Source organism: Lissotriton vulgaris, unplaced genomic scaffold (genome assembly GCF_964263255.1).
Source record: "Lissotriton vulgaris unplaced genomic scaffold, aLisVul1.2 SCAFFOLD_867, whole genome shotgun sequence".
Taxonomy (NCBI): domain Eukaryota; kingdom Metazoa; phylum Chordata; class Amphibia; order Caudata; family Salamandridae; genus Lissotriton; species Lissotriton vulgaris.
The window spans coordinates 839211-864729 of record NW_028249106.1 but is presented as its reverse complement, the minus strand read 5'-3'; the positions used below and the strand labels follow the sequence as shown (position 1 = coordinate 864729).

The following is a 25519-nucleotide window of genomic DNA, read 5'->3' as shown; positions in this document are numbered from 1 at the left end:
ATGGAGGTCTGCTGAGCCCAGCAGGCCACCATTCCTGGGAGTACCAGCCATTCCCAATGGGGTCGCAAATTGCAAGTGTCTCATTAATATTTATGAGTCATGCAATTTGCGACCCCATTGGGAATCACAAATTGTGATTTGCGACTCCCAATATGTAGCAATTTGCAAGCCACAAATTACAATGGTCGTACATCTGACACAAAGAGTGCTAAAATTAAGATATTCAGCTCCTGAGTAGACCTACCGTGGAGAAGTGTGGCTCAATGATTAGAGCGGCAGACCCTGAAGCAGAAGTCTAGCCCGGGACCAGGGTTCAATTCACCGCTTCGGCGGGTCTTGGGCGTAAAAAAAATTCCACGGACCTGATAATTCTCGCTTCGGTGCCTATTCCAATCATGGAGTCCCACTCTGCAACTCTGGGCAATAGCTTGCTTAATCTCCACAACGGCCCCCACAACGCTAAGGATGCCTGGCCTCCACCTTGGGGGTGCCCAGGAGTGGACGCCTCACAGGGAAAGCCAGGATGGGTTCCACAGCTGTATTCGTACAAGCGCCTTGAGACCCTTGCGGGTGAGTAGTGCGCTATACAAGTATCAATTTACATTTTTACATTTTACTTCACTAGACGTTGTCCTGTTTTGAGAATCCATGAGACTCAAAATCATCAATGTCTTTTTGAAAAACCCCGATGATTGATGCTACCTTAGCTAAGGGATTGAGTGCTATTATTGATTAACAAATCAAGTAACATATCCAGGCATTAAAATGTCAAGTTAACAGCTTAGATATTCATAGATAGATATTAGGTTCCCATAGGTATCCAGTAGAAGAGTAGACTTTTACCTATTGGTATCCAGTCGAACATTGTAGGCTCCTAATCTCATAAGGATTGTAGGCTCCTAAGCTTCCGTTTGGTACTTTTTGGCTGGGTGATACCACGCAGCATGAGCTTTCATTTTTTATGTGTGCCCCCATTTCCCAAAGTTTAAAATACAAATCAATGTTGTGTGGCATTTTTGCAGCATTTTGTATTACCTAAAATGGGTATTAGATGTAAAGGTCCTGTCTCCAAGCCAGACGATTCATATTGTCTAGTTTTGGACTACAGACATCTAAACTCCTGCTGTAAAACTGTTGCAGCACTAATGAATAACATCGTGCGCAAAAAATATAAAACGACATTAGATATCTCTAATGGATTCTTCTGTCAAAACATTGCACCTGAAAGCAGGTATTTGACCGCTTTCTCAAAAATGGGGTCGCAAAAACAATTTTGTCGTCTCCCACAGGGATTCAAGAACTGCCCAGGATTATTTTCAGCAAGGGTAACAGAGTTACTACAAATTTATGATGATGAGGCATTATCTTATGTCGACGACATTATCTTACAGATGATGACCTGGAGACTCACTTCAGAAGGGTACAAATTTAATTAAAAAAAAAAAATCAAGAATTGCCCATTTAACTGTCCTATTTTTAGGATATGAATTATCAAGTGAAGGCAAAAGCCCGGCAGACAACTTCTTAGAGAAGTGTGCTGTACCCCAAGCACCAAAAACGCTGAAAAACCTGCAATCAATACTAGGTTTCCTGAATTTCGGAAGAACTTACATTTTAAATTATGCAGAGAGGGTTAAACCTCTCTACGAACTAATAAAACCAGATTTTAAACCAATTAATTGGAATCAAAAACACACAGAAATTTTAAGATCATTACAGACAGACATGTTAACTAAAACAAAACTGCAAACACGCGCAAATGAACGCAACCTTGTAATCCGAGTCATCTCAGGAAGATGCGGATTCACATACCTGACCTCTAATGAGGGAGAAACTGTACCAATAGCTTACAAATCTCATTTGTACACACAAACTGAAATGAAATTCAGTTCAACTGAAAAAATTCTAACTGCGGTTCAAACAGCTGTGGCAAAAGAAAGAGCCCTAGCCCAAGGTAAAACGAATAATTATCGTTACACCAAAAACTGCCCTAGAAGCAGTAACAAGAGCAAGCATCCCCAATGCTAAAGCTTTACATCCAAGATGGATACAATGGGTTAATTCTCTTGCTGCACCGGACGTAGTATATGAATTTGATCCTAATTTAAAAACACAAGAATTTCTGCTATACGAATATGAATGTCCTCTGCCGATAGAGATTCTGCCTCTGGAACATTACGATTGTATAATATATACAGACGAGTCCGCACAACCCGCGGTTGGGGGTAAACAAGCCTATAGTGCTGCGTGCGCGATTGTTAAAGGTCGTTGGTACGAAGGGAAATTTGAACCTTTGATGACTAAAACTCAAGTACTCGGAGACTGTACAGCTCAGTGAGCTGAACTTTAAGATACCTCTTGTAAATAGCGAACGAGAATTCCCCACACTAATAGTGTGCGATTCCTATTACTGTGTCCAGTCTTACAATGAATACTTACAGAACTGAGTTCAAAACAATTACAAAGATGCAAAAGGTGGCACAATCAAGCATAAAATGCTTTGGGAACATCAAGTGATGGCGTTCACGTTGCAGGGAATTCATTGGCTGACGAGGCCGCGAAAGCAGCTGTACAAACGGCTTCCGTAGCTGCCATCACTCGGTCAAAAACAAAAATAGACAGCGAGATAATGGAAGCGGTCAGTAATTCAGTAAAAAACCACGGTAAGACACTCCCGAAAGGCTTTCCAGTAAAGTACTCATACAAAACTGATGCGAACAACGTTCCGTTTGCTCAAATCCCTGGAGTGGGGGATAGAGCAATTCCAAACACGGAGCACAGGTTAGGACTAATTTTAGCAGCACACGAAGGTCTCGCCTCTGCACACGCTGGTGTTTCCGCCACAGTATCATTATTAAAACAAAGATATTGGTGGCCACGAATGAGAATACAGACTAGGAACTATGTTCTAGAATGTGAAATATGTCAGAAAATGAAAGTATCAACAGTGAAACGACCAGCGCAGACGCCCCTTCTAATCTCAGACAAACCATTAGCATGTGTTTACCTGGACCACTGTGGACCCTTACAAAGGGACGGCAACTATAAATATATCATGGTCGCAGTGAATTCCTGTACGAGATTCATTTGGATGTGGCCCAAGCGCTCGGCTGACGCCAGAACTGTTATAAAGGATTTGCGAGTCTTTATCGGCAAATACGCAATTGGCATGCTACATTCTGACCAGGGTCCTGCGTTTAGCTCTCGGGCTTACAAGGAGGCCATGGCCAGCATGGGCATTGCGTTGCGGTACTCTTCTCCCTTCCATCCTGAGGGAAATGCGGTTGTGGAAAGAAAAAACCGGGACATAAAGCAATCTCTAACAGCGAGGGTATTGGGTTCGGGTGATGGGTGGGTCAAACATATAACAAGTGTCCAACGTAGTCTTAATAATATGCCAAGAAATTCTCTAGGAGGTGTCAGCCAGTATGAACTTTTATTTGGTACTAGAATGCTTATTCAGGACTTAGATCGTCAAACTTCAGTGGTGCAACAAAAAGCTTTTGATATCAAAGATCGTTTGGCTGTTTTACAGGACTTAAATGAAACAAGAAAAAGTCTGAGTAACAAAAAATTAAAGCCAACTACCACTGAAGAAAAACCACCTGTTCCAGCAAGAACCTTCTGGATTCCAAAGATTGGGGATATGGTCAGATAAAAGATCGCGGTAAAGAAGGAATTTGGGCCTTTTTACAGAAAAGAAGTACCTGTCTTAGCTGTCAGCGGAACAAGATCAGTAGTGCAATCGCCTCTTGCTGGTAAAAAGGAGAACCGAGTTGTATCAATCGACCTGGTGAAACCACAACCATGTGGCCAATAATAAGTAGGAGGCCCAGCGGACTCCCAAGAAATAGCAGAAGACCAGTTCTTGCTAAATTCCAAGAGGTTCAAACTGAGAGACTAATCACATTTGATAAACCTATGGTGATTAAGAAAGGACTATGCAACAAAGCCATGGAACTTGTGCCTCTTGAGACCCAAATTGCTACAGTTCAACAAGAAACACCAGTCTACAACGATGTAGCTTCGGACTATACAAATGTAACTAAAGAAAATGCAAAGATCAATGGAAATCCGGAAGCAATCCCACCAATTGACAGAACTGCATGTGGCTATTTTATCAACTTTGATGATTTTTCCGATGATCCAAGTGAACATGGAGACAAGCCAGCAACAAAAACATTCAAAGAAAAAGTAAAAGAACTCTTTCATCAACTCAAAGAAATATATCTAACTCCTCAATGGATTAAATTGTGGATTGTGTTAGGCGTACTTTTCCTCTTTCTATGGCACATCTTGGTTTTAAGTTTGGGTAGATTTATTGATGGAAAATATAGTACAATGGACACGGCAAGTCAGAACATCAACTTGGTCCTGAAACCACACAGATCATCACACATCGAAAAAAGAGAACTGTCATCAGTGAACATCACAGCCATCACCATACCTGGTGGTATAGCATGGGACAAAACGGACTATGAAATTGATGGCCCGGTTGAGCTCTTGAAATTGCCACACCAATTTTAAGATTTTGCTGAGTGACTTTGTTTCACCTAGTAGATTCTCTGATGATTGGGACTTTGAAAATATTAATAATATGATGTCAGATTTAGAAATTTCAGCAACATTTACTGCACATGATTATTTACAGGGTTCGTCGAATTATGAGGAAATTTACCATTTTAACCATTACGGACATCATTATCTGAATACATCCGCAAATCCTAGAAATACTTTAGTTTATAATCAATGGGAACATTGTCCAACCCCGCCAAAAGGCAGCTCAAAGACATTTTTTGAAAAATTCCCATACTTCTCGGGGTTTAATGTCACTGATCCGGAAACATTCTATTTTAAAATGTTAAATAAGACAGGGGTGAAAAATATGTTGACAAATACTAAATTCATTTATTCAGAAAAATGTTATGAAAAAATGGCTACATTTGGTTTTGAATATTGGAAAAATAACACTGAGACAAAAACCATTTGGGGAACAAAAGAATGGCAGGTACAAGGTGTAGAAGCATTGTTCAGAGCCTGCATGATCCTGGAATAATTAATGTTCCTGAATGACACAGTTCAGCAAACAACCTGTCTTGGTTTAGCCAAGATAAAAGATTTAAACAACCCGTCTATACCAAAGCCAATACCTGATGGAAACACCACTGCAGATGAGGGATTAGACGTGGCCTATATTTTAAAACAAAACAGAACACTTCCTGATTGGAAAAAATGGTTAATCTGGCCCACAGAAACTAATAACTGTCATGCTAGATTCCTGAACAAAATACAGGGGTTCAAACAAAACAGGCCAGACCCAAGATATTCCCAAAGACAACATCCAGGGATAATTTTAACATACAGTGAGGGAAAACTATGCCTCGAATGGCTACAGAAATCCACACTTCCAGAAATTAAGCAACACTTAACTTTACTTAAAGAAGGTGCTGACTTGCGAGATTTCATAAGGGGACCTCGCAAACCGCGTCAAAAACGTTTCATATACGCCGGTATATACGCATCATACAATGAAGCTTGGAAATTAAATCAAATTGAAACTGCTGGAAAAATACGAGAAATTGATCTTATTAATTTGGAAAAAGCGTTTTCTGTAGTGAACAATGGGTTAACGACTCTGTCCTCCAGAATCTGTTCACTGGATAGCATTGTATCATCTGCTATTGATATAATAAACAGGATAAGATAATGTTACAACATGGTCAGTCCCAATTGCGTTCTATTGTACAGCTAGGCTGGACGTTACAAAATTTGCGTTCAGGTCACGTGCCATGGCGTCTAATCACCATAACGTCATTATTTTCTATCTTTAACCTTACTGATAGACAAATCTCGTTGGCACAGAAAGGAGCAGACTATACGGTGCTAAGCATTGAAAAACTTGAGAGATTACCGTTGACAATGTCAGAAAGACCGGTCATTGAATGGATAATACATGGCACCATTACAATCCCGATAACGACTTTTCAGTTTCAATACTGCCAAGAGTATATACCCGCAGGCCTGTTTGAAAGGTTGTGTAAAGGGTACATCAAATCAACCTGGAATTTACCATTTACACACAGGTGTTGGAGTGGGGGAAAAAAAGAGGTATTTCTTAGTGGTAGTAACTGCAAAACATCACTGAGCGGTACACTCCTATGCGAAGGTATAAATCTGCATGGACCTTGCAAAGGTTAATCAAATAACCTTTCATGTCACCTGCACGGAACCCCGGCTACACAGATAGAGCCATTTTTCAGACATCTTTCCAACTGTAGCTACGTTATAGTAAGTGACCGCAGCTGTTGTGACATGGTGCCAGGCAAACCCTATCTCATGAGCGTCACTTCCAGGGTAATTTGTTGTATGCAAGTATTGTATCCAAAAGGCAATCCAGACATGGAGGCGGAAATTTGGCCTTCTGTGAATATCTCTTCTATTCAAATTGATACTTTAAGCAGAATGAAGTCTATTCTTTTAGAGACAACTGTGCCTTTAACCTCGTTCAAAGAGACGTATTTCCTGCAAACTGCAAGGACAGCAGCAGAGAGGCATACCCTTTTATCAACAAACTGCTCCGTGCATTTCGTAGAAATGTTAAGCCAAATTTTAAACATGTCAGATACCAGTGGCATCACACATGTATTTAAGACAATTTTTTCGGCACTGTTAACACCCTTTGAGACAGTCCTGGGCATCTTCCTGAATTTTGTGCACTCTTTTTGGTGGCCTGCCATTCATTTTGGGACTCGTAGCAGGAATTTAATTTTTGCTCCTTCTGCTCCGATATGGCAAGCCAAGTCACAAACAAAACTCGGGCTTCAATGGAAGAAACGATCCTAGCAATACAATACAGAGACCGTACCACTAAGGTCCTCGGCTAAGAGATCTGAATACAACATGGTTTCTTTCATTCAGACCGATCTGGCAAAATTGCATCTTACTGTGCTTCGATGTCTGCTATGCGGAGAAGAATGCGTGTTGGACGTTTGTCTTACACTACCATCAATAGTACCAATGGATATCGACGCTTTGCTTTGTCCAGTAACGACTCATGCAATGTGTTGTCCCCAGCGGCTACCGATTCTGATGACGGCATTCGTTGAGACTTCACCATTACGAGTAGGTGGCGGTGAAGTACGAGATGAAAGCAGCAGCACACAGGTACAACCTTCTGTGAACATTGCTTATCTAAACACCGATGATGGCAATGCATCGCATATATGCACTATTTCTGATTTTTCAGCGTTGGCCCAACTTTCACCTACTGTTGTAGACAAATTTTTTGCTGGTCTAGCTGAGGTAATGTTCTCTCCTAACAACGAGAATAACAATTGAAATAGCAAGCACACAGCGTTCCCTGAACTCTGAATTCGGCCTTCAACTTTTAAAAACATTACTGAAGAGACTTTGAACTATTTTTTCTTATCCTGAAAGAAAATAATTTTTTCTCTCCATGAACTTCCAAAATATTTACTTTTTTTGGCACATGGTACTCTGCTTAGAGTAGAACTATTCTTAGAGAACAGAGCTTCTATTTCTAGAGACTCTGGAGACAATATTTTGAATCAGTCTCTAGCACACTTACAATCTTGTATGAATATGTGATGAAATGGTCTCGGCCTTCTCTTCCTTATTAAGAGCCATTTCATAAATGTAATTTTCGCAATTCATTCAGCTGATATGCATGTTTGAATTATCTGAATGATACCACTGCTTGAATGCGTACAGTATAATACTCATTTTCGTGTATCTATAATGTTTCAAATACATTTAACGTATTTTGGGGTGGGATGGAAAAACACATGCATACTTTTATGTTTATATATTGATTAGTATTTAGTAATGATGGACATTATACGTGGAGTGGGTGTTGTGTTTTATCTAGGACCCTAATTAAATATTTCATATTTAGTAATCACCAATGCAAACCAAATGCGGCAAGGCTACTTAATTAGACTCCTAGAAAGCATAACGAGTTCTTACAACATACCAAACCTCCAGCAACCTGGGAATTCCCCGTGCTTTTGTTTTGATTTGTCTTAGAACTCCTGCAAGCACTGAAAGAACTGTCAGTTCTTAGTGACATCTTTAATCGACGTCTTATGTCCAACCTTACGTCAAACATGGCACCTTTCAGGTATAAATATACCAGCGTTTGCCTTAAGCAACACGCGGTGGTGTTGAGCAGAGCGGCTATCTACTTATGCGAAGCCCAGCTGATGTGAGTGCCGAAGGAAGCCGTCCCTCCCATGTGACGCACTGAAAAACGCTGTCTTTTTCTCCTGCCGAGAAAATCCAGCTCCGGTGTTCCCAGTCACCCCTGCGGGTTTGTCGGGAGATCGAGTCCTGAGAGCGAGATACAAGACCTCCTCCATTCTAAAAACCACGGTACGGAGCTGATTAGATCCCTAGAGAATTCTTGAGTCAGAATCTTGGCGAAAACTAACTTAACTTAAACTGCAACTCATTTACTCCTTCCCACGTACTAGGCTTAGGTTAGGTACATTGGGGTAGGCGTATTTAGAAGCACCAGTTGAGTACGTTTAGTCAAACTATTATCGTAGTATGTAACTGTATATATTTTATACCTTTTAAGTATCATATGGCTCAGAAACCATATCAATGCTTTTACAGAATTATTTCGTAATACTCCTTTTACTGTACGCACTTTACTTTATAACAAGTATTGCAATCATAGCAATTCATTTCTCTTGCAAGAGAAAGAAGACTGTTCAATAAATAACACCTTTTTATTGAAAACGCCAGTCTCTCTATTTCTCTGCACTCTGGCGAAACTAAGTATGCACAACTGACTGAGTGAAATAGCTATCGATTGTTTTCACACGACTCTGGAGATATACTCCTTATACTGGGGGAGCAAAGTTGTCATGTTTATGCGGTTGTCAGAAGCTGAATCCCTTCTTGTCTAATCAGGGGAGTTCCCTCCTCCCTGTTCATTCGAGAAAGTTTCTAGTGACCTCTGAGCTAGCTGGAAAACCTACATTAAGTCTAACACATTCAATAGAGACCTCGTCGACCTCAGCCCTACGTCTAAACTATTGTTTATGCTATTCCAATGCGCAGGGCCTATTGGGAAAATAGGAACTACACTACAAGACATGATGTAACTATACCCATAGGTCTCCCCAGGGGTCCTACCCTGCGGTGTTACTGTGTCGGCCAAAAGTAGGATATCAGACCTGAACTTTATACAGAAATATTATACAGGAGATGGCAGTCCTGCTGTGCTACCAAGAAACCTCATGCATAATATATGAGATTCCAACTAGGGAAAACCCGCATTCCGAATGCAGTGTTGTATCTAGGTAAAAGGTCAGTCCCTAAGAACCATCATGTATGTAACGTAGGGAAGAATATAGGTTGCAAAGTTACCTGCGCCTATATAGAGTACCTATATGGAATATAACAGAGGGTCTGTGGCCAACATTTGCCAACCCTAGGACCCAGAAGGTTTGAAGCCTGCAGACATAGGTAGAAAAGGCACGCAGTTCGGTCGAATTAGGCTGAAAAACATCCAAAGGTACAGCTACCAAAAGACTAAACTGTAGTCCGTGAGTCAGGGAAGGGCATTTATGAACTGTGTCCACGTCCCATCCGGTGGTCGAAGTAACTACAGTCACTCAACACCCTCTACCGACACACAGAGGTACTGCTATGAAAAACTTCCAGATCCAGTTTGGCGCCAGGGGAGCATTTTAAGGTAAGGAATCTGAGGTTAGATGTCGTTATCAGATACGTAGATATGTGGAAATAGCTTGCAACTCCCACTCCACCTTCCAATCTCTTGAATTCAGGGTGGGCAGACAGGACTAGGGCCATTGTGAGCAATGTGAACTTGTCTAGAAGAAAGAAGTTCAGATTGCGGAGATCTAGAATGGGGTGAAGTCCTAGGTCCTTTTTTGGCACTTGGAACTAACAGGAATAACAGCCTGTCCTTAACTCTGATGCAAGCACCCACTTTACAGGCTGAAATTCCCCTTAAAGTATGGACAAGTGGTCCTCCTGAAGGTGTGGTAGTGTTCCATGGTATATTTGACAGATGTGACAGGATGGGTAGCGAGTAACCATGTTCAGTAACCTGAAGCACCATTGGTTGGATACAATGCTCCTTCACCCGGGGAGGTAAGAGATGATATAACCTCCCACTGGATAATTGTGTGCTGCCAAGGGGGACAAAGTAGCTTTTCAGTAGCCACTGTGATGAGGGGGGAGGCGGGTGGTTGAGGGGGCTTTGGATAGAACATTGCTTCTGGGGGCCTGGCCGTAGTGGCCTGATACCCTGCCTCTACCTCGAAAGGACTAAGAGACCTTTTGTTGAGGCATATTCTGGCATTGCCTCTGTTAATATCCTCTCCCAAAGCCTCAAAAGGGGCAAAATTGTTGGGGGCGAAAAGGCGCACAGGCAGGGTCCAATAATTCAAAAACAGACTTTCAATTTATTTACTTTTTTTCCATTATGATTTTTTCTTTTAATCAGAGTTCACGCTTTTTTAATACAAAACCCTTTATGCCAAATGCGGCACTCACACCAAAAAGAAAAGGTTAAGTACCTTTGGCTATGCTCTTTTTGGTGCAAACTCTACCTAACTTAAGATCATTCATCTTTGAATACCCCTAGGTACCAGATTGGATTTGGAGACTTTGGGGTCGATTATGATCGCGGACGGACGCAAGATCATTGAGGAGGAGGGGACTTCCGCATGGGCTGCGGAGTCCCCTCCTGTGCGATTAGGATGTGACCGCCACCCTGGCGGTCACATCCTCTATTTTTAACATTGCCGCGGGTGCAGCTTCAAGCTGCACCTGCGGCAATGTTAAAAATGCACTCATTGCATTTGCATGCAGAAAGAGGCAGGCACCGCGCGGTGCCTGCCGCTTTCTGCATGCAAATGCAGGGGGGTACCATAGGTACCCCCCATGTGCACCCCCCCACCCCCCCTTCACCTAGGGGGCCCGCAACGGGCCCCCTATTTAAGTCACAGACTTAGTCTTGTTCATGCAGCAATTTACTTTCTGCTTAAAATAGTTGGGTAGGCTGAAGATTCCAGTCCAAGCATAAGAAAGTAAAGTGGACCTTGACCCCCTCCCGCCACATGGATTCCAAAGAGAACGGCATGGGTGTCCAAATGTAAGTTGCACTTCTGCGAAGACACTGGTCACCAAACTGATTTTTCAGTTGGTCCTGTTGTGCCGTATTCCCCAGGAAGTAGTCGACCCCACAATAGATCGAGAACAAGCTGCAAACTCTTTGCAAATCAGTTGCGATGGGCCAGCTCTAGAACGCAATCCTCTTAGCTGTACCGTCTTCCCAGTCATCTGAGGTGAAACTCTCACTCTCTTGCCATGGTCCAGTGTTCTCGAGAGAACATGTGAGAGGTCAGTGTACTGAGGAGAACAAGCAGCCTTCTTATTGGAAGCCACCTACAAAGAAATTGCCTACTTCATACAGTTTCTGATCAACAGCAGATCTTGATGAAATCAGTCATGCACCAAAGGTTGTCATTTCCATATTAACAGAAGGATTGTTATTTGTTTCTGAAATACTTAGTCTGTCATTGTAACCACTGTGTGCTATTGGACTTCATTCCCTGCAGCTAATGTCCATTGCCAAAGTTTGGTTTGCATTGATGGTACCAGTGTGTGGATGGTAAGTGGTTGTATTGTATCTCCACATACATATTAGTTGATATTTCTGAGAGTGAATACTCCTCCATTGTCAGAGGTTTCAGTTCATTGAAACGACGAAAAACACTGAATTCTGGACTTGTCATTGTTCCATGTTTCATGGTGAAGAGGGTATTGAAAGTTGTTGCTGATGCCTAATAAGACCCTGACAGATACAGAAAGCCAACTATGAGAATCGTGGCGCAAACAACTAGAACTTTTCTCACTTTTACACATGAGCAGGTCAGAATCCCATAGGAAATGAACTGACAGAGATATACATATCAACAGTTTAATAAATCTTAAACTCAATAACTCCATAAAAATATCAGTAAAGCTTTACACATTTAGAATAGTTTTATTCATTTTATTTGTATACGTCAAAATACATTTGTTTCCAAAGTAATGAATGGGTTTTGCAGCTTGTTTCATGTCAATATAAGGTCTGCTCTGTACTACCAATAAAATCAACATAGCACAGTAGCTTTTTTCTGTTTGATATAAAGAATAAATAACCTAAATAAAAAAACTCTAAAATATTAGAATGTAGTTAATATATCTTCACAGGCATCCAAGTGTTACCATATATAATCCATAACAATCCGCTGCCTCTCAAGAGAGTTTAAAACAGCCATTCAAATACATCAATTCGCTGCATATGCCATGCTAGCATAAGCCAAAGTGCGCTCGCTCTCTTCTCAGATCCACTTATACAGAACAATTGCTATAACAATACATCCCACAACTATCCTTGTACCATTAAAATTAATAATCCTGAGCTTGGTAGTAAGAGTATGACCTTATGCTGTCAAAAGCAATTGACAAAAATCGAGACAGGAGATCCAGATTAACAAAACAAATAGGCAGTAGATCACAATGACCTTCTAAATGAGGGTACAAATTCACATTTAATATAGTGTACAATATATAATGAATAATACAATAGTTACCGCAAGCTTTACAATTTACAATTTATTTTAATGGCTGAACTGTTCAGTGGTTTAAGATGACATTCTAGAACGTGCCAATAAGATGGTGTAGTTTGCATTGTTTATAGAGAAAATATAAAAGCTGTTCCTAACAAAAGCAATCTTCACTTACATTTTACATATATATATATATTCTTTTCAAAAGGCCACTGAAATGTATAAAATGATTCGACATGGTGTCAAATTCGATGCCTCTCGATATGGCACCACCCAGTGCATATAACGTATGTGAGCGGAATGAGTTAAGATTTAAAATAATAGTAACATTACTTTGGCTAGGGAAAAGACCGCATTCTTAAAAATGAAATGTAACGTAGCAGATATGGTTATGCATGTTCTGCAGTTCGTGAAAAGAAAAAATAATGACCGTATTATGCATTTTTTCCTATGAAGCACGGCTCCATAAAATGTACAGGATCTAAGTTTCTCATACCATCAAACTAGTAAATCTTGTCAAAATACTCTGCCCAATAACTTAACCAGCTGTAACAGACATTTGCAGCTTGCAAATATTCGAGCATGCCACGTGGTAATCTGCAAACAATACCAGAACACCTTTATGCATATTTATTTTTAAATATACACAGAATAGCAGTACCTGTTAAAATGATTGTGAAGGTTATGCTTTAACATCTTATACTACAAACCTTTAATTAAAAAAAGTGAGCAAAAATAAAAAGAATGCAGGACTTCTAAAATATCTATAGTTCCAAATGATTTTAAATAATTTTGCAATGAAGGAAAAATGCATATTGCACAAATATTGAAAGCACTTGTGTACAAAGTCTCAGTTCCAGCTGACAGTCACCAATGATTGCTATACAATAATGCGTTTGTAGATGTGTTTGCAAACTTGGACGCGGAGGGAACATATTTCAGGAGCCAGCATTTTTTGCAAATGGTTAGTAGAATAAGGTTTTCCAAATCGACGAGCTGATGAAGTTAGAATGAAGCAGGAAACCACCGGAACCTGTGGCACATGAATGACGCGTCCTGGACAACGGTCTTCTGTGATTACTGAAACCTTTTCTCTGATGCAAAAGTGTTTATGTAGTATGTACAACTAAGGCTTACAGGTTAAATATTTGAGGCGTCTGTGGCCTTGAACACTTTCCTCGTTTGCTGTAACTGTAAACAAGCTTTCTCAGTCATTTTGTCTCCTCAGTAGCTGCGCTTTTACATAAAAACGTGATCTTGATACAAAAAAGCAAAAATAAAACCAAAACGTCAGTAAGAGGGGGTTTTGGCGGTATATATGCAAAATGACAGTCGACAAGGATTTTCACAAAGCTTTCAGTGACTGCCAAACCATGGTCCACTGGCGTTAACTTGTGTGCAATTTCAAAACTTGCTTCTGCCAAAACCTCTTATTTGGAAAGTTTACTTATAACTCTTATCAATGCCCCATTTTCGTCTTTTAGTCTCTGGTTATCGGCCTTTAAATCCGGTAACATCTGTAAAAAATAATAATAATAATAAACAGAAGGAAATGATTATTGCAAAATTAAATGTATTTTAAACACAACTCTGCTGGTAGTCAACTATATGTTATGATGTAACTTAAACAAATCTTCAACGAAGTAACCTACTAAATGACACATTTTAAAACAGATATTTGTAATATTATCATTCATTGACTTCACAGACAATACGACAGTAAACGGAATCTTCTCTTGCTTATCTTCCACACACCCATAATTTATTTTAAACACCCTAATCCCAAAAAGAGAGAACAAGCATGCGATTTTAACAACCAGTTACGGTATATTCGACAGCATATGAAATTAAACAAAGCAGCGAATGTGAAAAGATAAATACAAGAAAGAAAAGTGATAAAATAGTTCCTGGCTGAAGAATCCTACTATTAAAACAATATTTATTTTGATCATCAGAGAGGATTCTGATTTAATCACAAGAGCACTCCAATTTTAAATGCTTATATGTCTCCCTGGACAATTCAAGTTTATTAACTTTGTAAATTTACAAACCAATTCACTGAAAACATCCTGCATTTGCAAATCAGAAATTTCAGTATTCATGACTACTGCCAAGAATCGAGCCACTCTTTAGTAACATATTTTCTATTGATATAAATATCATATTGCTCCATCAAAAAAATTAAGTTTCTGAAACTTTTACCAGAGGTCTACATCCTCATCACATTTTGTTTAAGAATAGGATTACCCCGTTTTTAGGTCTCGCCCTGCAATTGCAGGCCAAAGGCCTGCTGTCGCAAAGCGAGACTATTGTAATCATTCTGGCTTTCAAGGACTAAATAAGAGAGGACAAAAGACTGGCACGCGCACGCAGCAGCCTGCCGGAATCGGATCAGGTCGCGCGCTCCGATTCCGGCAGGCGGTTTAAACAGACAGGTACACACACATACAGACCGCCCGCCCACCCCCCCGCCGCTGCCACACACCAGCGCACCTACACACACGCACACACACGCATACACGCACACAGAGCACCACCCCCCCACCGACATGGAGAATGCGCTAGGAATGAAACTGTGGCAGAGGGTCTGCAGGTGTCACGCGCACAATAACCGCAAGTTAAACTTGCCTCCCTTTAATCCACAACAGGCAGTAATGCCGCCCAGATCACTTAATTTGGACTGAGACTCATGGAAATGAGGCTACGCTTTCCGGTGTGGCCTGCGCCAGAGGAGTCTGCTCACCCACCGGGAGCGGCAGTGGTCGCTGGCGGAGCCCGCCACGGGCTGCAGCACGAAGCCCAGCATGGGGCTGATGAACCAGACCAGGCTGTAGAGGCTGCGCGGCAGTCCCACGCTCAGCAGCACCGGCATGACGTACGAGGCCTCCACCGCGTAGCAGAACTTCCGGACGAACATTACCATGCTGTGCATGACCAAGTCGGATTCCGACGCGCGCGACCCAATCACAATTCTTTTCTGATATTTCTCCCATTATCAATAACCTGGTTTCACTATATATTAAATGTGAAATATATTTGACTTAGTAGGAGTCACTTTCTTTACACATTGTTCTCCATTCCTTTGAATAATATTTTGAAATTCTCGAAAAATAAAAAATACAAAATAAAATAAATTGAATAATGTTTGATAAATTAGACTGAAAGAGTGGTCTTTGTAATTGAGGAATATCAACTCAATTACTTGCAGCTTCAAGTGAATGCGCAGTACCGGCATTTCGTTTGTTTGATATACAGTTGGCGCAGCCTTACTGCGCTCTAGCCAAAACCCTAGTTGTTCCTCTGCTTTTATTTTAAGCATCAACTGACTAGTTGCCTTTGATAATGAATGATACACTGAAGGTATCTCAAGGACAGGATGTGGCCTAAAGGCCGGAGCTGCCGATGGTGGAGCACAGGATGGAGTCTCTGCGTCGGCTCATCATCCTGGGATTCTGGCCAAATCACGTAATCTTGCGTCCTTGTGTAATGTAGCTGGTTCTCACGTTAAGTGCTCCAATGCCTTCAGGTCGAGTTTGCGCTATATAAAAACTGCAACAAAAAAGGTAGGAGAAGGAAGGTAGTCATTTCAAAGAAAACTAACGACCCAAATTAGTTCAAGGCAGGAGATGTGTGTGACCGAAGGGTCGGAACTGTTAACTTTTGAACTTAAGAACCAGGTTTGAGTTCCGGCTTCTCTTCTGCTCTACATCCTTTGATTCTCGGCAAATCACGGCATCTGCCAGTGCCTTTAAAAACAACACACATCTGGCCTTGTGTAATGTAACCTGTTAGTCATAGAAAGCACTCGTAATGCATTTGGGCTAAATGTGTGCTGTAGTGTATACAAACTGCACAAAAAACAAAAAAACATGTCTGCCTATCCTGCCACGTCACTACCTCCCGTCCCCAGAAAATCACGAACTAACCAAAACTGTCTTGGTTAGTTTGTGATTTTGGCAAGACATGATTGGAAGTCGGGCCCGTCCGGTGCCACGTGTAGATGCCACTCAATACCCTTTTAACCTCGAACCTGTGCCACCCCAAAGCTTCTCCACTGCTTCCTCCACAGGAAGGGGTGTACGCTGTGTGGCCAGGCCCAAGAAGGAGGTGAGCTGTATCTCATCTGCCTGTCTATGCAGCCTCCCTTTTAAGGTGCTGTAAACGTGTGTATTGTGGGCAGTCTCTCCCGGCTCTCCGCTGCCACTTCGGTGTCTCTTTGATAGCCCCACTTCATCAATCGGATGGAAATGCAGACATTGTAAAGGGGGGAGGGGGAAACTGGGCGATAGCTGCAGGATACAGAAACTAGAAACACCCCTCAATTAAAGGAAATGCAACTCAAACACCCCGCCTCGCAGCGCAACAAGCAAGGGAAGTTTTAGGCAAGGCTACCTAATAAGCCACGGTCTGGAAAATATTTAGTTTGACAGGAATAGGACTTTGACGCGCAGGGTCTGTGTGTGTGGGGAGGGGGTGGTATGTTATGAAGACCTAGGCGAAATATTAATGCCAAAGAGTAACTTCCACATAAAAGATGAACACCCATGTGATTCTGGCAAAATCAATTAACCTCCACGTGCCTACAAAAATATGAATATATCCCTATGTGATGTAATTGGTGCTCCAATGCCCTCGGGTCGAGTGCGCCCTTTATAAAACCGCAAACAAGAAAAAAAAGCATTTGCAATGCAATAGGTCTTTCAGTTGTGAGAGTTTGAGCTATTGGCACTGTAAATGACAATGCCTTTTATTTATGTGTTGTTTTTTAAAACATAAATAAAAGGCAATGTCATTTACAATGCCAATAGCTCAAACTTTAATAATACGAGACCTATTGCATTGTAAATGCTTGTTTAAACTGTCTGGAAAATAATTTTCTTGGCAGTCTCGGGCCACCCAATTTTAAAAAAAGCCTGACCGTGCAGGATCAGCGAATGGTTCGAGGCCTTAAGCTCTTTAGTGTACAACTAGTGATGGAGGAGCTTCTGAGAGTGCAGAGCCAAACAGAGAGGACTTGTTCTGAATATTGCACGAGACCCACTCCTAAACTCACTGGGAAAACAAAAACCACAAAACCTAAAGCTTCCACAGATTGTCTACAGAGGTTGCAAAATCCCCATGGACCCTCCACACACAAGCTTGACATTTAAAGTCCCTAAGGTCAGATTCCATCTTGTGCAGTCCTGACTTCATCTGGGTTCATGGAGATCGCTGCCTTCCTTAACTTTGACAATGGAGGCTGCCATATGCCCTGATTTATGCAGAATCATTGCCATATCTGAATTTAAATGCAGATGTTGACCAGACCTTATCTTTCTAGGAATTGTATATGGTCAGGTTTTTCGATTAATGACAAACAACATCTAATGCGATATTCATCTGGGTCAAATGTCTACTCCTCATCATGTCAAGGTTAAATAAGAACACATACAGAAATAATGTAGTCTGAATTAATGTCCTTTTGCCTTATATGTTCATAAGGAAATGTCTGGGACCTATACCTTGAAGCATATAATATATGTCAGACATTAGTAAATTCGTACATTTCTGATAAGATTTAATATATACGGACTGCCAATTGACCACTCGTGAGGAGATCCAGATTTTTGCCATTGATTCTGCCAGAGACAGTCGCACCTGCTGCAAACAAACTTCACACTTTGCAGATGATACATCTCATATGAAGGCTGAAGTTGATGGAGGAAGACCAACCAAATGCTGACTGCGGTTCATTGGGACCCCTGCCACGGTGCTCTCTCCTCTAAATTCTCTGGCAAATACCTATCTGTGTAGCCTTATGGGGTCTGGAGGCAGCCTGCGTTGTTTCGACCCTAGGAAGTGTTCTTCCCTCCTGCTGATGAGCGTAAGCCGGACAGGGGAAGGTGAACGAAGGATTTCCTGCGAAGGAGAAGTTTGACCGTCTCTCCCTTACAATTAGGTAGTTTGGAGGCGCTTCCAAGCGCCACCAGACTACATTGAAGAGCACAATTGGTGCCCTCCATGCATTAATCAGTTTTGCTCAGTACAGGAGACCATGGCTTTCTCTCTGGCACAAAACTACCCAGAGGACAGGATAGTGACCCCCCCCCCCCCCCCCCCCATCCTTACCATATACAACTCCTGCCTAGGGAGGTGCCCAGAGCTTCTCCAGGCGACCAATTGATTCTGCCATGTTGAATCGTGACCACTGGGAGCATCTAACTGGCTAGGACAACTGAGTAGCGTCCTTGACCCACTCGGATAGGTGGGTCACCAGAGAAGAGGTCCTTCTCCTTTTTAGGGTTACTGGAGGAGGAGTTCTTAGATTCATCCAGACAACAACCTCTGGAACCGACTGCCTGTTGCTGAAGATTGTTCAAAGACTGTTCTGCGGATTGACACTGGAATTCTGCTGTTCTTCAAGCCAGGACCCACGACAAGACTGCTCCTGGTAGGAAGGATTCTGCTGCATCTTCCTCCCTGTGCTTCTTCAAAGATCATCAAATCCGTGGCTGTGTTTCCTCAGAGTCACCAAGGACTCAGCCTGCATCCCAGCCTGGAGGAATCTCTCTTGTAGTGAAGTAATCACTTCCTACATCTGCAGGCACCTTGACGCAGACAATTGGTTTGCTGATCCTGTTATCTCACGAACATTGCCCTGCTCTGCAACACAGGAGGTGGTTTGGTGGTACTCTAGAGGCCTGACCAGGTTTCCATGCAAGGGGGGGTGGCTGTAATCCGTCTCCAGCTAATGTCTGCCGCCTCCTTGAGCACGGCTTCTGGTAGCTCTCTTCCATGAAGATCTTGAAGCTCCAAGGAGCCCCCCCCCCCCCCCCCAGCACTGCACAGCTCCAAGCACATAGCCCTGCCTGCATTCTCGGCATCAGGGAGCTTCATCTCCTGTGCACTGCTGGGGCTTCCTGTGACCTCCTGTGCCCTCTGACAGAGGATCCTCGAGGGGGCTCCACCAATTCCTGCTGGCTCTCCATCGTGCTGAAGGCCGGTCCTGACTTACCCCTGCTAGATTAGTCCATCAGACTTTGCTGGTCTGCAACAAAGCATCTCCTTCCCATAACCATTGTTTGTGTTTGCCAAGACTAGCTAGTGACGCTACCGGACACTGACATTCCTGCACTCTTCGTCCAGGGTGGGACAGTTAATGAAAGGTTCCTACACGTCCCCTGGTCTCTACCGCTGCGGTTTAGTCTACTCCAAGCTACACCAAGAACCTTGAACCAGGACTGGTATTGTGCTCCTGTGCCCCCTGGTCACCCCCTGATTTCGACTGTCCCCTCTGCTTTCAGGTTCTTCCTGTCTGAATTCTTCATCCTGGTTCCACCGGCCTGGTCCATGAGATGCTGTAGCTCCTGTACTTTCACAACCCTCAACTGGCATCTACGGAGATTTCCGACACCACTTCTCCCCTATGCACCAGGGCTTCGGGGTGCAGGTATCCGTATCTTCTGGATACCCACTGGTGGGGTGACACTTCAACCTTCCTTTAGTGAAGTGGCTCCTTCGGGGTCCTTTGGGAAGGGTCCAAAAACATTACATTTCCATCTGCGACTTACACTGTGTTGTCCTATGGACGTCTGACCCTGTGTAACCATTCTGCACCCAGGTGCCTTGGGGACCCTGCCTACTCACCTTGGGTGGTTCCTTGCTTCCCCTGGGGTCCTCCAACCTTGGGTACTAGTCCCGTTTCGGTACTCACCTCGCATGCCACTATTTTAGCATATAGGTTGGCCCTCCGGTTGAGTCCTTTGCTACTTACCTCTTTTCTAAATGTTCTTTGTGTGTAATTGATATCATGGTAGGAGGTATACCTAGTCTAGTAATAAATAAAGTATTCTTCTATTCTCCTGGTGTGGTTCTTTCTTGTGTTGAAAACTTACTGATGGACTATAGTGATACATGCAACTGCTTTACACCCTCCTGAATATGCCTTAGCTGCTCTCCAAAGCTACTCCTTGAGAACTTTGGTTATCAGGGACCTAAACACTATGACTAAGGATTACCTGGACTCAGTGCACAGTACCTTACCATAAGTGGACACCATTCACTGAACCAACCTCCTAAATTGACCATGCAAAAGAAGCCAATATTGTATGACATATAGAGAAGTTGTCTAGTAATGTGATTGTGCTGTTAGTAAAGCATGCAGTCCTTAAGAACTGATTATGTGATCCCACCGAGAATAATAAAATAGCAATGCCAAAATTGGAGAATAAAAGGACAAGGGGCTTTGGTAAGCACACCCCAAAGATTGAACTGCTTTCACAGATGAGCTCCATCTCAGCGATGTGAGACGGATGATCTGGCTGTAACACAGCAAACCCATCCCCATGCTGGCCAGGAGAGAGAAACTCCACTGCAAAAGGAAGACTGAAGCCAAACATGGGAACACTTCTGATAAGTATTTTTTGATCTGTCAAGGCTTAAACATAGAGCTCATATAGCAATTTATATAAATAAAAAGAGTCAACTTTGCTGCTCACTGGCGCTACTTACAAAATCAGTTTTAATTCTAAACCTAACACATGCAAAGCAGTCTTTAATATCGTGAAAAAACTTGCAGATACACACTTATTGAGCTCACTCCAAGCTGCTTGCCCAATTCTAAACTCATACCTGTGCCCAACCCCTTCTGTTCTGTTGGACTTTTTCACAAGACTCTTGATATCAAAAGTTGCCCTGGATATTTCTACAATGAAATCACAGTCTCTTATTACTCTTTGCCCCCCCAAACCAACTTTGGAAAGCTCTAGATTTAGCTGCTACTATCACATCTGCTTCCCCGAGAATATTAAACTTATCCTATCGAAATGAAATTAAGATTTAGTGCTACTAATACCGTGGGGTGTCTAGGTGCTACCTTCTGAGAAACAGCGTGGGGTAGTCCATGACGTTGAGAGAGTGGGCTACTGATTGAATAGCCAGAATCTTAGCAAATTTGATTCTTTCTTAAGGGTTAAGGGAAGGGATTTCCGAAGCCTGACTGTGGTGGAAACGATGATCCTGCCGCCCCATCTCACCTTTTTGAATCCGGGAACAAAGAGGTTTACACTGGTAGCAGACCTGAGGGATCTTGGGGGAGTATGGTCTGAGATTGTGAGATAGCTGAATAGGTTTTGAGCGACCAAGGTTGTTTATTGGAGCAAGCTGATTTACTGCGGACTCTAGCCAGGAGTGGTAGTTGGAGACAGCAAGTTCGAGGGGACAGTGGGCATCAACTGGCTGTGTAGAGCATCAAGTTAGTCAGCCTTGATCCTATTCCATGGTCTGCTGGATACAGTTTTTTAATAGGAAGGGGGTTTGAGAAGCAGTCCCTTTAGCTTGAACATAATGGCATTTTGGTTGGACCAGACTGAATGGAAGCCGGTTCAACCACTCTAAGTTGGTATTGTAGGTAAAAATTCCATCAAGATAGTGGCTGGCTCTATCGTACCATTTCTAAAGATATCGAATACTAGTACCACATACTGGTCTATTATTTCGCTTACTCCTGAATCTTTAAGTCTTGAAAATTCAATTCTCAACTACTTTTTGTAGAAACATCTGGGGACTCTAATCCACCCCTATCTGGGTTTAGCACGTCCCACAGGACAAACTCATTATGACAGCGACTGATGAACCCCGATACATCTTGTATAAAGGTGGTATTGTCCCTCGAGTCCTATTATACCTCTCAAGCTGCTCTAGATATCATTTACCATGGACTGTTTTCAATATGAGTAGCGGTCAAAGCTCTGAAATGGTTGAAGTATATTCTTCAGACCCAGCAACAAGTTGTTTCTCTGCTGCCTTTTAAGACCTTGGCTTTTTCTCTACTGACCCGTGAGCTACCTCAATCAGGGCACTTTGCAGTCTCTAACTAGATCTCATTGTCGATACTTAAACCGAAATTCAATAACACTGAATCACTCATCCATGGTAAACAACTTTCTATCTGGTCCTCAATGTGGTGGCCTTATACTCTTGGTTCTGTACCCACAGCTTCTGCGCAGGTAAGTATTCTGGGCATTATTGTAGACTCTGAACAGTCCTTCGTCCTGCTTAAATACACTTGCTAGTGCATTCTTTCTGTTTCTAAGTAGTCTCATAAAAATTCTCCCATATCTTACAGCTGGAAGGCAAATGAAGGTATTTCCATTATCATTTAGACCATCATCAGTCTTGTGTGATTTGTCGACAGCAAGTTGTAGAGAAGAAGCAGGCAGAGCTGGTGGCTGCTGTAGCCTCAATTGTTGGAGGTAGGACACAGCTACGGGTGGGTGTAACCCTTTTGAATCTAAGAATGCTGCAATGAGGGTCCAGGCTGTACAAAGACAGGAGGTTATTCAGCAACTAGCACCCTTTAAGGTAGTCAAAATAGAAGTTAACCTGGAAAGGGATGATGCAAATCATCACAGCTCTGTTGTCTCATGAGGCTGCTATGTCCCTATGAGCCACAGACCGTAAAATGGATCAATTATACACTAGCATGCCATCCAAGTGCAGATAGAAGCTAACTCCCAGTGCTCTGGCATAGAGAAATTTGAAAATGCTTACTTTCTACAGTTGGGTGCGGAAAGAAAGGCTCCCGAAGAGCTAACCATAAAGATGAATGAAAAATAGCCAGCATGCTTGGGAAGAACAGACCACTGAGGATTCACCTTTCCTCTTGAAGCTATGTGGTATAAATTCTGAATAGTACGTATTTCGGGGGAATTCAGTGACTTTTGAAATCACTGCCTGGTGTTTTGCTCACACAATGAGGTGGATAGACTGCTAAAGGTCTTTTACTTTTTCAACGTAATTGGAGTATATAGACACTTATGTCTAAACATTGAATACTGAGGATTATAAGCCTTACAACCGTGAATATTTCAAACGTGTATCTATGCAACCGTCAATGCTGAAGGAGCATTAACTTGGCACACCATACTTCTCAACAACAGAACTGGCAGGATATAAGTATCTGGCTTTAGCCATACTAGATGTGCTCTGTTTCAGTATTGTATCATATTTTTGTTATTTTTAGGTCTAGCATTAAGAAGCAATTTCTGGCATATGAATGCTAAGCCAAAAAAACTCAATTGGCATTATATAGGAACATTAGTCTCTGAAATTCAGCTCTCAAAGGCTGGCTGTGTACTTATTAACGTATGTAGCTCATTTAGATCCAAACTATAGAATGGTAAAAGGCATTGTATATATAAAGTTGATTACAATTTTGTAAAGAAACTTGAAAAAAGTCTACAAAACTGCGTTGGATCTCTTGATAACCTGAGGGTTTCATATGCAATAAAGGTTGCCATGTTAATAGTAAACTATTAACCAACAGACTGTTAATGAGGAGCCTATGTGGTGTTACCAACTGTAGAACAAAACGAGTACAGGCAGCAGGAGAACAAGGCTGCAAACTGTAAGTATACTACAAAATTCAAAGCAACCAACGGTAGTAGAGCAAAAATAACATCTGAAACTTTAAATTAACTTGCAGAGAAATAAAGAAAACCAGCGTTTTTTCTTTTTATATAGATCGTGATAAAAACTATTTACTAAGGAATGTTTTTTTAAAATTTGAAATGAGGAGCATGTCAAGTATTTTGACCTACAATGCTTGATACGAACACATCTGGTTTCATCTCCGATATTTGCATGTCAAGAAATTGAGGCGATTAGCTTCTATTAACTAGTCATGTCGCAACACAAAAATACATTTTTTTAAATGCGACAGGCATACATCTGTATGTCCACGAATGTGCACAATTTTATTATTTTCACATATAAAGAACTGTCATTATTTCCTAATCCTTTGACAAATTAGAACACTTTAGCAGACCATTATTTATGAATTAACTCTAAAGTACTGACAAGAAATTAGAAAGCCAATTTAGTAGGTTTTGTACAACAAGCAGGCATGCATACACACAATGGATAAATTATGCTATGTTAGAAGAAGACTGTAATACGTACTTCAAACAAGTTACTTACCTTCAGCAAAGTTTTTTCTGGTGGATACGCAATCTAACCGTAAATTCCTCATCTTAATAGTATCCCCATACTGGATCAGAAGAATGTTCTTAGAAATGCTCCTACACCCTGATGGTTGGCACCATATGGCTAACTTGGGATCTTATTATGTTCAGGAGTTCTCTACACAGAACTGAGAGATGAAAAGGCAGTGAGGAATCCCTTATCAGGTAGCACATCCTACGAAAGAGTGTTGCTGGAAATAAGTAACTTGTTCTCCTCATGGATCTTTCTAACAGCAAATTCCACATCTTCAGAATAGATAAAATAGCAGAACCTCTCGAATGTGTGAGGTCTGCGGAGTGGACTCAGTCCAGAAAGATTTGTAGGACCAATCAGGATAAATGGACCTTCCATCAAGGCAGTAGGGTTTTGCAAATGTGTGCTCAGAGGTCCACATTGCAGCCTGACAGGGGTGCAGAAGAAGCACCCCTTGCCAATGCTCCAGAAAATTCTACTCAGTGCTGTCATCTGCACAACGGTCCAGTGTATGGTGAATGTAATAAGCAACATCCTTCTTGGACAGAGTTGATTTAGCCTCTAACGCTCCATCGAAGGATGATAAGGGGCCAAGCAATGTTGGTGGAATGATGGATTGACAAATGTGGAAAGGTGCCACAAGACAAGAAGGAAGTGCATACCCTCAGCAGTAACTTGTCTGGAATGTTGGTGGTCGAGGGCAGTTGCACTGAGAGTGCCTACAGTTCACTCATGTGGCAGAGGTTATCAGGAAGATTGTTGGGAAATCAGTCGTCACAGTGAGCAGCGGTGCCTTAGCTGGAAAGGCATACAGTTAAGAAATGTCAACACTAAGTTCAAAGACCACTGCTGCAGAATGAACTGCAGCATAAAAACATAAGAGTCAGATCTTTGTTAAAACAAATCCCTGCAGGTAATTTAAATAGAGA

At 42.0% G+C, this 25519-nt stretch overlaps 1 protein-coding gene across 1 annotated transcript in view; it reads right to left on the bottom strand.

Moving 5' to 3' along the window:
• Nucleotides 1-12026: 12026 nt before the first annotated feature.
• PPP1R12A (protein phosphatase 1 regulatory subunit 12A) overlaps nucleotides 12027-25519 on the bottom strand; it is a gene marked incomplete at its 5' end in the record, with an annotated part of 839509 nt that continues 826016 nt past the window's right edge. Inside the window, one exon of the mRNA XM_086950257.1 lies at nucleotides 12027-14131. Coding sequence (XP_086806383.1) covers nucleotides 14045-14131 — 87 coding nt within the window. The remainder of the gene's footprint in view (nucleotides 14132-25519) is intronic.